This window comes from Peromyscus californicus, unplaced genomic scaffold (genome assembly GCF_007827085.1).
Source record: "Peromyscus californicus insignis strain IS unplaced genomic scaffold, ASM782708v3 Scaffold_17__1_contigs__length_78620276, whole genome shotgun sequence".
NCBI lineage: Eukaryota > Metazoa > Chordata > Mammalia > Rodentia > Cricetidae > Peromyscus > Peromyscus californicus.
The window spans coordinates 13,769,197-13,786,878 of record NW_026294469.1 but is presented as its reverse complement, the minus strand read 5'-3'; the positions used below and the strand labels follow the sequence as shown (position 1 = coordinate 13,786,878).

General features: G+C 44.8%; 1 protein-coding gene across 3 annotated transcripts in view; it reads right to left on the bottom strand.

Moving 5' to 3' along the window:
* Mapre2 (microtubule associated protein RP/EB family member 2) overlaps positions 1-17,682 on the bottom strand; it is a 149,605-nt gene that overhangs the window by 65,030 nt on the left and 66,893 nt on the right. For all 3 annotated transcript variants that reach the window (XM_052741645.1, XM_052741646.1, XM_052741644.1), the window contains one exon: positions 543-670. In XM_052741645.1, the coding sequence (XP_052597605.1) occupies positions 543-663 (121 nt within the window). In that variant the 5' untranslated portion in view covers positions 664-670. The remainder of the gene's footprint in view (positions 1-542; positions 671-17,682) is intronic.

Here is a 17,682-nt window from a genome sequence, read left to right as displayed (position 1 = left end):
GACGATCCACTGTGGGTTTTGTTGTTTGTCTGTCTGTTCCTACAGACAAGCTCTAATCTCTACCTCCAGATGCTTTTATTTTGGAACAAGGTCCCACCAGGTTACCCAGGCTGACCTTGAACGGATCGTGTGGTCCAGGCCGGCCATGTTCCTGTGACACCCTGGTTCAGCCTCCTGAGCAGCTGGGATTTGCTCCCCGCGTCACCGGGCCAAGCTCTACTGTGTTTGAAGCCACATGCCTGGTGACATGACAACAGGACTATGGAACGGAGGCTAAGAGCCAGCATTACAGAGGGGCGTGGCCGACAGCAAGCCAGAAGCAGCTCATACCCCCATCTGGATGGCTGTGTGCTTAGATGTTCTCAGACATTTCACCCCCCATATGTTCTCCAGCTACAGCCAAGTTTCCCCTTTTAATTATGTAGCTATACTTATATATGTATGTTTTTGTCTTACCCCAAGTATGTCATGTGTGGTTCATAAAAGTCACATTCAATCGCCAGTAAACACATCGGGTAAATACTCAAAAGACAATCTCTTACCTGAACAGAGCTGTTCCACTTTTGTGTAGTTCAGAGACACGATGTCATTAACCCATGCAATGATGTCATGCCTGCTCATCGTCTCCTGGGTTATCGAGGTAGAATACACGTTGACCGCCATTCCCCAACTAGGGCGAAACAAATGAAAATACGTTTATTTACTCACAAGAAAATAAATTACCTTGGAAATACAAAAGACACATGATCAAGGAGGACATTCATGGTGCAGCTTTACAACAAAGCTTCTTCTTCATGTGGGTCCTCCTGACCCCACACGGGTGGTCGGATGGCCCAGGGAGGTAGCAGAAAATCGGGCAACGGTAAACGGTTTCTGAACGTGCAGCACCCAACCATTAGTTCATAATCAGATGTGTTCTGGCTCCACAGTGCTCCTGGCAGTGCTTGACCTCGTAGCATCAGGAGTCTTCACTGCAGCCGTCACGCTGAACACATACCACGTGCACTTCCCACTGCATGCCGTGACACCTCGACATGCCACCGAGCACTGCCTGAAACCCCCGGCTCAGATCGGAGACTACTGTGTTTTGTTAAGTGCAGTTATTTTTGATGTACATATAGAGCTTGCTGCTCTTACAGGAACATGCCGGCTTAATTATAGAAAACAAGGCTTTTAATACTTTCCTGCTGTCAGTCCTGAGCACGTAAGTATCAAAACAATGCATTTTTGGACTGTATTGTGCTAAGACCAACAAGCACATCCATCTCTAGTATGCAAATCTGCTTTCATCTCTTTTTTTCTTTCTGTCTTTTTATTTTTTGAGAGAGGGTCACACTCTGTCTCTGGCTGGCCTGGAACTCACTATGTAAACCAGGCTGGCCTTGAACTTGCAGTGAACTTCTGCCTGTTTCCCATTGCTAAGATCACAGGTGTGAGCCACTGGGCCTGGCCTCATGGTAAAATCACACCCATATCAGTGGACCGTTTGACAGTTCTTCATAATTTACTGTCATAAATGTCTGATTCATGTATCTATTTTACTCACCTATCTAGCTGAGCTCAGGTAAAGATTTCTCCGGTGAAGAGGGGTTTGGAGGAGGAAGTTTCAACAGCCATGCTCTAGAGAGAGCAGCAGGCCAAACCTATTCGCGGCCCTTCCTCCCCTTAGTTCCTTGTAACTGTCTATTCGGACCACATTTCATGTATTTCTTCCTGTGGTACCACTTCACATTTCTCCCATCTAGACTCTAAAGTTCTTCAGGCTCTGGGATTCTTAATTTATAACAAAATTAAGAGTCTCACTTTTGACCTTATGTTTATGTGGGACATTAAGTTACCAGGCTTACAACACTGTGCACCACAGCAATCTTGTTTCTTTTTTAAAAAGATTTTGCAGGGCGATGGAGGTGCACACCTTTAATCCCCACACTCAGGAGGCAGAGGCAGGTGGATCTCTGTGAGTTTAAGGCCAACCTGGTCTACAGAGTGAGTTCTAGGACATCAAAGGCCATACAGAGAAACCCTGTCTCAAAAAACAAAACTAAGATTTCTTTTATTTTTAATCATGTGTATGCATATGTAAGTGTAGTACCCATAGAGGACAGAAAACGATGCTGGATTTTCTGGAGTAGGAGTTACAGGTGGTTGTGAGTGGCTCAATGTGGGTGTTAGGAACAAGACTGGATCCTCTGTAAGAGCAGCCAGTGCTCCTAACCACTGAGCATTCCCCCCAGCCGGGCAATCTTGTAGCTTTACACATTATCTCACAGAACCGTTACTACAAGTCCTTGAAGTGCCAGTGTCCCGGGGGCTGCCCCGTCTAACAGCTGTATAGCAGTAAAGGATTCTTTGTTAAAACATTTGGCAAAGAACTTTGCAATTTTATGAATTTCATAGAATGTTTATATATAGAGATAGGCATATATTAAATTTGATTTCAGCAACAAATATATGCAAAAAAGAAATGAAACAGAGTAACAAACCAGTTGTGTCTATGTGGTGGTTTGAAAGAAAATGGCTCCCAAAGGGAGTGGCACTAATGGGAGGTGTGGCCTTGTTGGAGTAGGTGTGGCCTTGTTGGAGTAGGTGTGGCCTTATTGGAGTAGGTGTGGCCTTGTTGGAGTAGGTGTGGCCTTATTGGAGTAGGTGTGGCCTTGTTGGAGTAGGTGTGGCCTTGTTGGAGGAAGTGGGTCACTGTGGAGGCAGGCTTTGAGGTCTCAGGTATGCTAAAGTGAGACAGTGCCCTTCCTGTTGCCTTTGGATCAAGATGTAGGATTCTGCAGCACCATGTCTGCCTGTACACTGCCATACTCCTAGCTGCCACACTTCCACCCTAACTAAAATAGTCTACTTCTTGGATTCATCAATTCTCGACCAAGCTTGTTTTACTTATAGTTCCATCAACTGCCCTTGGCCAATTCCATCTCTGGCCCCACAGGCCATATTATTCTACAGTAAATGCCAAGTATTGAGTCATTCAGTTATAGATATCTCGGTGTGTTTTGGAAAGATAGAGACATTAGAAAACACTAAGCAACAAATACAGCAGTGTTACCACACTGAAATGACCACTGGTTTTAATATGGAAGTGTTTGGATGGCTGGTCATTTTGTCTTAGTCTGAATAGGAATTCATGTACTGGGCAGACACTGGACTTCCTTGGTGGGCTTGTTCCTTTTCTATTAACTGCAGGCAGTCTTCATTTCTAGTCTTTCATGTAGACTTTGTAACTGCTATTGGAAGAAATACGTTCTTTGGCTGAGTTTCCAAATCTGGATGGGTCCACTCCACCACGCTGGTGTGGTTTGATGTTGCCCTGGTCTTCGCTTTCCTATACCCTGTGATTTGATCTACAGGCTTTGTCTGGTTCAGGCCCTAATCTGGAGAGTGGGGTGAAGAGTCCTTCATGCAGTGTCTGAAATTTCACTAGAAATCCGAGACTCTCTGACTGCTGTTAGGCACTGTGACATTTGCCTAGATCCAACAGTTTATTAGTGACTTCGAAGTTATTGTCTGTTGGTCATTTTTAACTTATCTGTGATGATCCTCCTACAAAGAGGACTCCTGTTCTGAGAGAGCCTGAGGTCAGATCATGGACACAGCACAGAGCAGGTCCTGATTGTTTCTGTACTCTACATTTCCAGGTAATGGGGCGTCCTGAATATTCTCTGGCCAAGATGATTTTTATTTTTATTTATGCAGTATAACCTTCCTTATTTTCTATTGTGACAAACTGCTCTAGGCCCAACTGGTAACTTTGCTTCTTCTGATCTAAACCCAGTCATTTCTCCCAGGGTCCCGAACCCCTTTCTGCAACAGACAGGATTTGGTGATACAGAGTAGATGTTTTAAACATGACTGGACGAAATACCAAAATCTAAAGTTTACAGGCTCTACATGAATGCTCTATATGTTTATTAAACAATTGTGCTTGGAGTCATTTACTTTCCTGAAATGATGCCAGTCTGCTTCCCGCTTCAAGGTATTAAATGGGAGTTTATGGACATGAAAACAGCATCCATGCGTCCTCTAAATTCTCTTTCCCTGGAGACCTGGGAACAGTCTGCCAGCATTGAATCCCGACAATGTGACCGTGGATGTGACTTTTCCACACTTCTGCTAAAGGGTCTCTTGGCTTTCAGTGTCTTTCACTGTGTCCTTCAATGACCCCTTACTAAGAGGAACCGTTTACTTTTACAACGTGATCACCTTTCACCACCTTTAATAAATTACATAAAACCTTAGTAAGGATAAATAATTCACAATCTCAAGTATTTGGGACTGTTGGATGTGATTTTTATATACTGACATAACTTCTGGCAGCCGACGTACTTTCCTAATGATTGTTTCATGTGGTAATAAAAAGCCTTCACATTTCCCAGCAACGGACAGACGGGAGGTGAAGTGTCGAGGCCCAGAACTAGGTGGCATCCAACCCAAGGGAGATGGAAATTCTGCTGCAGGTGATTTAAAATCAAAACTAAACCCAAAGCAGGGAAGGTACAAACAGATCTGTGTTCGACAACATATCCCTCTGAATAAGAATGATTTGTAGTTCCATAAGACGAAGAATACCAAATACGATGGGTAGATGAGATTAAAAAAAAAAAATGCATGAGAACAACAGAGTGGGCCGCTGCAGCCCAGCCATGAATTACTTCCCTCCAGATCTGAGGTGACAACATTCTCCCAAGGACAACTGTCCTTTCATAACCCACCCCTCATTCCGCCCCAAGTAAGGCACTACATGCCGTGGGAGACTCATGAAGGTATAGACAATGGGCTGTGCTTTAGAAACCTCTGGGTAACTAGTTACCAGTCCCACCCTAACTTCTGCTGTGGTGTGTCGTCAATCAACACACCTGCCAATGCTGGAAACGCTGCCGTGGCAGGCCAGTGTGGGAAAACTAGGCGAGTGGTCAGAGCGAGAGGAAGGATAACCCAGTGAAAGGCAGGGGCACGCTAGCATCCACTAAAAGAAAACATGGCTGATACATTCAACACATTTCAACAGGTATCTGAATTAACAGCAGCAGGATCAGCAGAAATGTCTCTGAGCTCTCGAAGCTGGCTGGCACATTCTTAGAATCTATGTTCTTCCAAACCTGAGAAAGCTATTATTTACTAACTACCATACCGAGTACTAGGTTTCACTCCAGTATTTTCAAGCAAGACTTGCTTTCGTTGAGTCTCCTCCCCAGCTCCCTGCCCTGCCTGCTCCCTTTCACCCACAGTGGCCTCCTCTCTGTTTCCCTGTCACGTGTTCTGCTGCCGTCACTGTTGTCATCAATACTCCTATTCGCCCTCCTGGTGGTCCTGTCTGGTTCCATAGCTACACTCACACCCACATACACACACGCATGTAAACACTGAAAGGCAGGGTCGCCATGAGAGAACATATGTCTGCTCTAGTCTATTCCAACTGGCTTAATAGACTGTATCCCAGATCTATCCATTTCCCTGAAAGTTTCATTTTTCTTGACAGCTAAATAAAATTCCTCTGTGTGTGTGTGTGTGTGTGTGTGTGTGTGTGTGTGTGTGTGTGTGTGCATCATATCACATTTTCATTATCTACTCATCTGATGAAGGACATTTAGGCTGGCTCTATTTTCTTGCTATGAGTAGAGCAGTGATAAACACGATGAACAAATAAATGTCTCTGTGGTAGATGTAGAAGCCTTTCCGATTTGAACTCTTTGAGAACCCTCCACCCTAATTTCCACGTTTGTGCTTGTTTATACTGGGACCACTAGTGAATGCTGCCTCCCCAATATTTGCTAATGGTCTCTGTCATCCATCTTCTTGGTGCAGGCATTCTGGCTAGGGTAAAATGGAATCTCAGAGTCTCTCTCTCTCAGCAAGGCACCTCTGTGTTCACTTGACTTTGGTGTCTTTTGTTGGCTGCCCAGCCATGCACGCCAGCTTTCTGATGTGAGGCCTGACAGCTTTGGCTTGGCCTGCCCTCTGCCCTGAGGGGACGTGCCCTTGTGAACTTTCAGCAAGTCACAGTGTCTGTGCCCCTCCCCCGATGTGTGTGCATGTCCCTCACTGTGTGTCCGTGTGGACGATTCTACCTCCACGCTGATGCCATCTTTTCTCTTCCCAGTCCCATTTTTTTTCTACAGACACAATTTTAATGTATTCAATCCGAAATTATCCAGGTGACTTTTTTAAAAACAGAAAATTTCCCATACTTTTCTAAACATTAGCCTCGGATGAGAATTAAATAGTCTATACTTTCCACAGATACATTCTGAAATTCATTATAATTTCTCGCTTCTTCACCTCCATGGTAATTTGAAGGTGAGAGCGCCTGTCCCTGTCTGGCAGGAGTGTTGTGTGGTTAGCACAGGGGAGTTTGACATCATCTTAGAGACAAAGCCATTTCATGCTGCTCCTGGGAGGAAAGCAGGGCAGGAGTCACACAGGAATGTGTGTAAACCAGGTGCATGTTTGATGCCCTCAAAGGTCAGAAGAAAACCCTGGAGCCCCTGGAACCAGAGTTAGGAATGGTTGGGAACCACCATGTGGATGCTGGGAATTGAACCTGGGCCCTCTGCGAGAGCCACAGACGCTCTTAACTGCTGAGCCGTCTCTTCAACCCCAAGATACCACTTTTTAACTGAGGAACTGCTGAGATTCTTATCCAGTTAAAAGCCAAACTGTGAGAAGCAAGGTCACATGCATGCACGGAACAAAGAGCCAATGGCAGCAGAGGGCTGGCGCTCAGGTTTGGATCTTCTGTGGGGCTTTCAGATAGAAATGTCAGTCGATTATCAGATGACCTACCATGTGGCCTCTGGGACAGAATTACTCTCTTTGCCGACCTCACAAACAAATGGACAAAGCACTACAGACCTGGTTAAATTCAATAGTCTAGAAAGCAGATAAGGGAGGCTGGGGAGATGGCTTGGTTGGTACACGCTTGCCACGCAAACATGAGGACCGAAATTAGATTCCCAAGACCCACATAAATAACCAGGTACCGTGACATGCCATGTAAGCCCAGCAGCCCTGAGGAGGTGAGGACAGGTAGATGATGCCTTGGCTACTGACCAGGGATTTATATATTGCTTTTATAAATGTTCTTCTAGGAAGGTGGCAATTTAAAGGAAAACTCCCACAAAAACCAGAAATCCCTTTCTATTCTCAGAAAGCAAAGTTTCATGTCTAGCCTCTCTTTGGACAGTGACTTCTGAGAAAGGACAGCCCTGCCTGAGGCCGAGTGTCTTGCTGATTTATTCAGTTCCCCTTGCGTCTGACATTTGGAGGTTGGGCTGGGTGCAGAGACACAAGCAGCTTATGCTTTGCAGCAATTATTGAACCACATAAAATTAGTCATTGCGTTTCTGCTTACTAAAACAAATGGAATTTTCTGTGAGTCGATGAAACAAACTAGCTTGAATTAGGGCTTGGCAAGCCCCAAACATGGGGGAAAAAAAATCAAAATACGAATTCTACCACCTTACTAATCATGGGACCCCAGACTCAATTATAAAATAATCTGTAGATTTGTCCAAGAATCAATTTTTGCAAGGTTTATGAATTATTTGGGGGCATTCTTCAAAATTAAACAAATATATAAAATGTCGGTGACAGCATTGTATGCTAACTGAAATGGTTTCTTAGGTCATTCGGTCTGTCTCTTTGCCCTGCCCAATCCCACCTAATGGACCACCACAGCCACACCATCCCATTTTCTCCTTCACACTCATAGTCAACCCTCTGTAAGGACACCCCATTGTTTCACAAGCCCCCCCAAAGTGGGGTTCATGATAGACCAGGTGTTCCAGGATCCTAGTCTGGTCTTTCTTTGGGATTGTCCACATAAGAATGGTTGGAGAAATTCATTTGAGGAATGAGGCATGTGGAATCTACTTTGATTCTTTTTTAACAACTAACATCTGAGTTCACAAGTCTTCCCAAGTTTAGAAAAGGCCATCTGTAGAAGAACATCCCTCTGTATGCAATGGACTCTCATTTGCTGCTCTGTGTGGAGGCCCTGTTTAGCTTACACTTGCCCCAAGCCCAGACTGAAGCTAGAACTTTAAAAGTCTTAGGAGGGCTGGAAAGATGGTTCATTGGTTAAGAGTGTTCACCACTGCTGCAGAGGATTCACAACCCCCTCTAACTCCAGTTCCAGGGGATCTGACACCCTCTTCATGCACCTGCACGCACATGGTGCACATAAACTCACACAGGTACACGCATACATGTAGAAACAAACAAATCTTGTTAAAAGGCACAAGATTCAATTACCTTCTTAGGTCATTTCCTTAATCTGGAATGTTCTGTTTACTATAAAATGTTCAGAAATTTTAGCCAGCCACGCCAACATATTCCATTCACATATTTTGTGCTGACAGTATCTGTACCTGTGACTATTTTTCTTCTCTCAAAGCAATCTCTCTTTTTAGCAATTTTCTCCTCACCAGGAGAAGCAATCTACCATCACGAGTCTAAGAAAAATACATTTCTCTCCATTTTACATAAATGAAACGAAGAACAGACTGGAAAAGATATATAAGGGAATGTTATTTGTCTTTCATGTGAACAACGTATATATTTGAGTTTATGTACAGAATGATTTGTAAGGGCCTTATAAAGGTCTACCAGAATAGCTCAACAACAGTTTGAAAATATCAGTGCTTCACTGATTTAAGGCTAATTAGGGAGACCAGGTGTTAGAACCTACTTGAAGTGTCCCATATGTGATGGGTCGCTGAGCACACCTTTTCTCACTCAACCACTGGACTCACCCGGCTCACTTAAAGGCCACACTGTCAGACCCCTTGCCACAGGCTATTCTTTGGTTAAAGTTTTTAGGACTGTCAAAGTTAGAGCACTCCACAAATGAGGTAAGGAGAGGGGCTGTGTTTCAAATTTGCAACAGAACTCTTTATCCAGAAAGATCTTTAGGGATATTCTAATAAAAGTAGCTCTTTTATGAACACTATTGGTATCCACAAATATGTTTAAAAAGGATTTATCGAGTTGATGATATAATAATGACCCTATGCTTACCAGTTATAGTTTCTAGAATCATGTTAAACATAAATATTTTAAAGGAGGAAAAAGTACATCTATGCCCACAGATTAAGATACTTAGTCATCTGGGCATGGTGGCATACTCCTTTAAGCTCAGCACTTGGAAGCAGAGGTAGGTGGATCTATTGAGTTCTAGGAAAGCCAAGCCAATTAGGGCCTGTCTCAAACAAACAAACAAACAAACAAACAAACAAAAAACAAAACAAAACAAAAACCCTCAAACAACAAAAACAAAAAAAGAGAATGAGGCAAGGGAAGAAACCCCCACACTGCACTCGAGGATGAGTCCTACCTTATAGTCTATCATCTGAAGGTGGCGGGAAGCCCTGTGACAGCACACAGGTCCGGCTCCCCCAGAACAACCCCCTCCCCAGAACATCCCTCATGATGAACCAGGGTTTCTACAGGGAGCAAGGGTGTGCATGTGTGCCCTGAACCAGAAATTCCCCTGCTTTTCATCTGTGTATAATACATGTCCCAAATGAGGAGCTGTGAGAGGCAGGACTAAGGCACTTCACCAAGGAAAGAATACCTCTAGACCATGCCCCATTCATCATTCATCCATTCATTGCTTTCTCCCCATTCATTCATCGCTTTCTCTTCATTCATTAATTCACTCATCACTTTCTCTTCATTCATTAATTCATTAATTACTTTTTCTTCATTCATTCATCGTTTTCTATTCATTCATTAATTCATTTATCACTTTCTCTTCATCTATTCATGACCCACATGGCAGGGGAGGAAGGATTTGCCCAAGACAGAGATCAGGATTAAGCAGAGCGGATCATAAAAGAAAAACCTTGACAAGACATACTCATCCCCAAGAGGGGTTACAAAAACTGGGAAGTCTCATTGAAGATGGTGTATTAAAGTTTCTGTATGCCTTCTGATGTATGATAAGGGAGGAAATTAAAGACATCACATTGTCTCCATGTAGTAATTACACAGCTGTGGGCAGATTCACACATTTTACGTTCCTGGGTTTTATGGTCCTGTGGTGGAATGGGAGAGATGAGGCAAGTCAAACTCCTTGGGAAGAAGGGGAGGCCTCTGAGGTGGCAGAGGTCTGAGTTCACACAAGGATGGAAGTGTCGGGCACAACGCACAATGCTAGACCATAGACACCGAAACACAGCATTTCCCTCCGTAACTAGGCAACTGTGGATCAAAAGCAGCAAAGGAAATCAGTGAAAGGGCTTCCAGGTGAAGGCACTTTGAGGACAAACGTGAGACGGAAACTGAGCTTCAGAAGAGGGCTGGGGTGCCTGCCACACTCCAGGCTTTTCTAGGCGGCTGTGCTATCATCTACTGTGTGACGCTACCAATGTGAGCACAGAGTTCTGTTCAGCTTGGCCATCATAACTTGCCACTCCTGCTAGTAAGGGCTACTTCCTGGAGAGAGGGAATAGAAAAGTAAGCGAAGGGTGTCTGCCCCGTTGATAATTAATCATTACTTTTAACTTTTTATTTGTGTCTGTGTGTCTGTGTGTGTGCACTGTATGAACATGTGTGTGTGCCCACAAGCATGTGAAAGCCAGAGGACAGCAGGGACCCTGCTCTACATTTGTTCCCTTGACACAAGGTCTCTCTCTCATTGAACATGGATCAGCTGGCAGCCAGGAAGCCCCAGTGATCCTCCTGCCTCCATCCCCTACAAAGTCTGGCTTTTTACATAGGTGTTCAGGATTTGAACTCAGGCAGGTCTTTGTGCTTGTGCAGAGAGCACTTTCACCTGCTGAGACCTCTCTCCAGCCCTGCCCCCTTTAAAACAGAATATGACTAAAAGGCATAATTTCTGCAACTGTCTGCTAAGTGAGGCCCACTGGCTTGCCTTGAATAAGCCCCTCTACCTTGGGCAGCTTGCTGCTCCCTGCAGCTTTCTATGGGGTGTCTCCTGTACATGTCCTCTGTTTGGTTCCTGACCAAGAAGAACAAAACCTTCAGATGCCAAATGTTGGTAGATATTTCTGTTGTTTTGATTTTTAACTCCAAATTACGTTGATATCTATGACCCTGAAATGAACTGAAAACTTGACTCTTACTCAAGAAATAGGAAAATTTTAGAATTCTACAAAAGCTTTTTGTCCAGGGATATGAATGGAAGCCGACGTCACACAGTGAGAAAGTAGCTAAGGTCTCTCTCACACACACACACTGTGCACACATCCGTGCATGCACAGCGGACACATGTCTCTTCATATGGTCAGAAATGCAGCTGATTATATTTGCCTAAATATCCATCTGTTCCAAGCAGTGGGCGGCTCTGTCCATGTTCCGAAAATAATTCCAATAACCCAGGGCTTGTTCCCATGCCACAAGACTTGGCTGGTCTCCTTAGGGCACCAACTTTTGCCCGGCGGCCCCGCCTACCACTCTTGGCTCCCTCCACATCCACTTCTTCTCCTCCATATGCCTTCTGTTTACTTTCCCAGCCCTGCTTGGCCTTGTTCCCTGTCATGCTGACCTTCGCTCTCTCCCAGGATCCCAAGTCATTTTAAGTCAGGGCCCAAGTCGCCCCCACCCAGCGTGGCCCCTGGTCAACCTTTCAGGATGGGTACACTGGGTACCGCTGGGTGGTCATGGTCAGCTGTTCACCCACACTGTGTAAAATCAAGTGCCTAAGACACAGCAGAAGAGGGTGTGGCCACCGAACGGGGCTCAGGTGTTGCTGCATCTCCATGTCAGCATCTTTAGTCTGCCTTCTCCTAATGAGAAACAAGTGATGGACAGCAGCTCCCGGCTAATCCTTCGGGATGACCAGGGCACGGGCTTAGGCCAAGGCAGGGGAGCTCTTTCCAGAACCTGGTACCATCCATCACCTGCACCTCATGCTTCAGGTCCAGCTTCAATGTCGACTCCTCAGCAAGCCCTCCTGCCCACCCGCTGAAGGGGCCTCCCCAGTTTCTGATACCGCTCTGTCCTCGACTCTTGGACATTACACAATCTGTGATTAGCTCGCTTGTTTATTATCTTCTCACCACCTGCTGCCTCCCAGTGCACGCTCTATGATGGCAGGAACTTCACAGTATAAGTCTGTCTTACTGCCATATCTCCAGGGTGTGCACAAAACTTTAAGTCCATGCTAAATGAATGAGTGTCGGGGAGAGTTCTGTGGGGAAAAGAAAGTCACAGGATGCTCAAAATCATACCATGGAGGTGACTGTTTTGACACACCCCTGTGTTATGAGGCAGCTTGAGGGAACAAATGAGGTTGAGCAGACTAAAGGACTTTTATCTTTCGTTGAAAGGAAGGAAGAAGGAAGGAAAGAAGGAAGGAAAGAAGGAAGGAAGGAAAAGAAAAAAGCGAGTAATGTGCAGTCTTCAAGCCATCTATGAAACGTTCACTAGGTGATCTGCAGATTCAGGAGGTCTCCAACCTAGAAGCCAAGGGCACCAGCTTCTAGACCCAGAGCTCCCACCAACCGGTGGGTAACCTTGGCCACCTTCGTGCCTCCACAAGAGACTCCCTTTTATTTGCTGGAGAAGCATGGGGACTGGATGGGATCATATATGACAGTACTTAGCAATCACTCATGCCTTCTGTAAGAGTAAATAAATCATCAACAGGATTTTGTCCTCCCAACAATGCCTTACAGCTGCTTTTATGCCCTGATGCAGGAAAAGTTACAGTTCTGTGAGGTCACAGCCATCCAGCAGCAGAGCTGGGATGTAGAGCGGTGGGGGTGTAAGGGGGAGGTGGCTGCTCTCAATGGAAGCCCACCCCCTCACCCCCATCTTAAAGAGTCCAGGACAGTGAGGGAAGACAAGTGAAGATCCAGTTGTGGCCTGTACTGAAGCTGCTGTGGAATTCCATCAAATCCTCATCTTGTACAGGGGATCAAACCCAGGGCCGGGAGTACGCCAGGCAAGTGTTCTGCACCACTGAGCTACGTCCCCAGCCTTCTAATTTTACTCTGGGACCGGGGCTCAGCTAAATTCCCCAGGACAGCCTTGAACTCCTTCTGTAGCCCAGGCAGGCACTAAACTCAGTTTCTCATTCTGGACTTAAACCGCACTGATTTTTAAACATATGTTTCCATGAAGAAAGGCCTGAACAGTGGAGCTCTGGGTGAGATTTCCTCAGTTTATTGCTGGGAACGCTTTCTGGCGAGAGCACCTGGCAGCTGGAACACATAAGCCACGCTAGTATTTTAGGAACTGCCACATTTTACATTTCTAGTTACTATGTATTTTGGAGCCAAGGCTCTCAATTTACTTTTTGTGGTAGATTAGTAAAAATGGACATTACTGCTTACAATTTTTTTTCAAAGCTAATAAAAGACTTTAGATTGGCATCTTGACTATGAGTTTAGAATAACATACCCTTAAAAAATATAACCTTGATATCTCCCTCCCAAAGGCTAGTGCCTATCCACATGTCTGCACCTTCACTGTGGTAAAAATGACTTTTAAACACGTGAGGACATTTTGAAATGGAAATGAAGTATCAATAAAACGGAGACTATTAATGAGATGGCAAAGCGCAGGCTAACATTTAAAGACATTCTAGCAAATTTAAGTCCAAATTGGGTAACAGACGCTCATCCCTGGAGTCCTTCCTGTGCCCATTCTCTCTCAATTCTTTCCAAAGTAGGCTGAATCAAAAAAGGGAAACTTCAAACCAAGGAACAGAATACTATTAACTCCTACCTGGAGTGAGAAAGGTTCCCCTTGGCTTCTCTGAGTCACCCTGTCATCTACAGAGTTTAGGACGGACAAGTGTGCAACCGAGTTACCAAAAGGGGCAGGGGGGAGTTTGAAAAAAATACCCCGTGATGTTTTAAGTAAGATTGAAATTTTGCATTGAGCTACATTCTAGCTGCCCTGGGCCATGAGTCACCAGCAGGCAGCAGGCTGAACATCCTTGCATGATAGTCTATATCAAACCCACCCCACAACCCCGGAGACCACAGTCCATACGGCATCCAGGAAAGAAAGAGATCTCTCCTGAACATGCCAACAAGTGGAAATCCGAGTCACTGAGGTAGCTGAGCTGAAGTAAGTGATGTCAGCCAAACTGCTGTCGCCGTGGGGATGAGAACTCAAGTCAGGGGTGCTACTGCACTGCCGGTCCACCACAGCGTCTTTCCCCAAACTACACTTCCTTCAGCAGAGGTCTGCTGTGGAGACTGCAGTCCAGAAGCCGCTGTGCAGGAATACTGGCGCTCAGCTGGCTCCGCCCTTCCCTTTTAATGCAGTCTGGGACTCCGGGCTCTGGGATGCTTCTGTCCACATTCAGGATAGGTCTTCCCCTTCAGACAAACTATTCTGGGAACAGCCCCGCTGATTTACCCAGAGGTAAATTTTACCCTCGGTAATTCTAACTAGTCCAGTTGACAATGAAGAGGAAAGCGACAGAATATCTTCCTGTTCCTTTGGCAGTTCTGGGAATCGAACCTAAGGCCTTGTGCGTGCCAGACAAGTGCTCTACCACTAAGCTACATCCCAGCCCAGCGTCTTAGTATTCTTGTGTGGGACATCAAATACCATTTTGTATTTCAGAAAAGGTTTTTCTTTTAAGTCAAACTCATTTACCATTACTAGAGCGAAGAGACTAACACTCTTTCTACACCAGAATCGTCTAGAGAAACACCAGTCCACCCACACCAGAGGCCGGGAAGGGAGGGAGGAAGGGAGGGAGGGATTGGCAGTATTTCTTTGCTCTCCTCTCTTCAGTCTTGTTACAGGTCAAAATTTACACGTTCTTGCACAAGTAACACACACACATACACACGCCTTGCGGTATTTCTTGGCTCTCCTCTCTCTTGCTTTAGTTAGAGGTCGGAATTACAACCTTCCCAGCAAGGGTGTATTAGCACTACAATTCTCAGAAGGAAGGGCTAAAACTGAGCACTTAAGTGCTAGCCACGTTCAAACTGGATCAGGTACAAAAATAATAGACACATGGTAAGACCCTCGGCTTGGGGAAGAGTGGAAGGAGAGGCACTTGAACAAAAAAGTCTAACAGAGGTAGCAGTTTAATGTGGATGATTCATGGTCTCCACTGAACTTAAGCGTGTTTTACTTACTAGAGACACGCAGAGCTACACCTGGTGTTTTTACAAGGGTACAGGGGATTCGAACTTGGGTCCTTACACAAGTGCTCTTACCCACCACACCATCCCTACCGCTCCAAGACTTGGGACTCTTAAAGCCAGAATGACAATTGGTTAATTACTGACTGGCCTGCCTAAAGAACGGTGGTGAGGATAAACTCAGGTCTAGAGTGTGGTAACTGTTGCTCAACTTGGGAGCCAATATGGACTGATAAAACACATCAGTCTTGAAGTAGTCACATCCTGCCTCCATAGCTAGTTTCTAGATTCCCAGGTTTCATCTGGCTTAGAAATCTTAAAATATGCTTTGGAAATTAGTTTTGAATTCAACCATTAACTAATAAACCTAACTTTATTTTGACTTTCAAATTTGAGCCAAAGACCTCATGTCACGGAGGCAGCAGCAAGGTCTCGATGACTATATTATTTTATATTATTCCACCCTTAGGTACTGTTACAGTCAATATAATATTAAGCACAATAAATACCCAGTTCATTAAAACACCAATAAATTTATTCATGTGTTTATGTGTGCACATATTCGCTAAGAAGACTTATTAAATATGTTCAAATAGTTAATCATTTAATAAAGCAAAGGACAAATGACTTTTTAAAACGTCAAAGTGTTTTTTCTTTTATAAAAGATTTTTGCGTTAAAAATTTGTACATTTTTGCACTATAGAAAAAGCAGAAAATATAGAAAAGGTAAGATTTAAAAATTTTTAATATCCATTATTCAGGCTGGGGATTAGCTCAGCATCTACCACATACACGGTCGAAAGTTGAATTTCCAACATGAAAAAAGAGCTACTATTTCCTGACTCAGTCATAACCCTTATCTTCCTAAGTTTCTCTTAAGTAGCCAGGCAGGGTGATGCAAGCCTGCAGTCCCAGTACTTGGGAGGCAGAGTCAGGATGATCAGGAGTTCAAGGCCATCTCTGGCTACACTGTCAATTCACAGTGGACCTGGGCAACAGGAGACTTTGTCTCAAGAAACAAAAAACAATTTTTTGTATGTATAGCAGAACATATGTATGCATTTTCACATACACACACTTCAAAATGGCTTCACACATAATCAATGCATACATAGTCTGCTCACACAGAGGTGAAGACTGTCCCTTCTTCTAAAGTCTCCTATATCTGGACCCTCAGAATATGATCTTACTTGCAAATGAACCAGTTAAGAGGAAAATAGTGGATTAGGGTGGGCCTAATGACTGGTCCTTTTATTTATTTATTTATTTACTTTTTATTTTATTTTTTTAAAAATTCTTTTAGTTTTTTCCAGACAGGATTTCTCCATGTAGTTCTGGAGCCTGTCCTGGATCTCACTCTGTAGACCAAGCTGGCCTCGAACTCACAAAGATCCACTTGGCTCTGCCTCCAGAGTGCTGGGATGAAAGGCGTGCGCCATCGCTGCCCGGCAACTCGTATTTTTAAAAGGTGGCCAAGAAAAACACACAGCTGAAGAAGGAGGCAGGATAATTAGAGGCAGAGACCGGGTGTTGAAACTACACCACAGAACATATGGGGCCACCAGAATGGGGAGGGACAGGAAAGACTCCTTCCTGAGGAGCCTGTGATGGCCTGCGTGCAGATCCAGCCTCCCAGCGGGACAGGATAAAGGTTAGAGCAGCCTGTTGTGGCTGAGAAGCCACGTGACACCCAGCCTGCCCCTGTTACCGCCTTGTGAACATGTTTCAGACCCTCACGGGTCGTGTCTACACTATACTCAAGTCTGTAGGGATCTAGACCTACACTATGGAGTCACTAGACCCAATTCCGGAACTGTGTATTAATGTTCAATTTAAAGAACATTAAATTCTTCTTCTCTGTTTGTTTCCCATGCTGTTCAGTTAATTATTTCAAGGCAACAGAAATGGAGGATGGTTAAATCACCACAAGCTCACGTAAAAAGTCACAATGTTTTCTATCTGTGAGCCTAGTGGTGAGTTTCTGGGAGTGCGCTGTTTGTTGGAGACTCAAAGTGAAAGAGAAATCATCACACCGGGCTCCCTACTTAACACAGAAGGAAGGAAACCAGACCATCCTAGCATTTAAGTAAAAAGCGTGTCCGCACCATCGTAAACCAGGGGACCACAGGATGTCCTGTCTGATAGCACGCAGCTTCCTCTCACAGAATAGCCCCAATTACAGCAAATGGATGGCCCAACTCTCCACTCACCGGTGGTTCAGTGGCTGGGGCCAGCTCAGTCCCCACTCTAACAAAGAGAACCACCTTCTGCACCCTGGGGAGTGAGAGACTGCTGTCCTCAAGGAAGACTGCTGAAATTCAGCCTTAAAGGTTTGGCAGCAAAATGAAAAAGGACTAAGAAAATCAGTTATGATCACAAAATCTACTTAGTAGGCCTCGGGCATCTGTGAAGTCATGGTGAACTTCCGGGTTATAGTAGCTTTGGACTTGGAATTTGGGTATGTAACTGGGTGTGCACAGATTCTGAGGTGAAGCATGCTCACCCTCTCAAGACAGCACCTGCAGATAACCTCTCTGCTTTGTCTCCAGCGGCAACCAGAGGGAGGTTCCCCCAGGGGCTTAGGGCTAAACTGAGA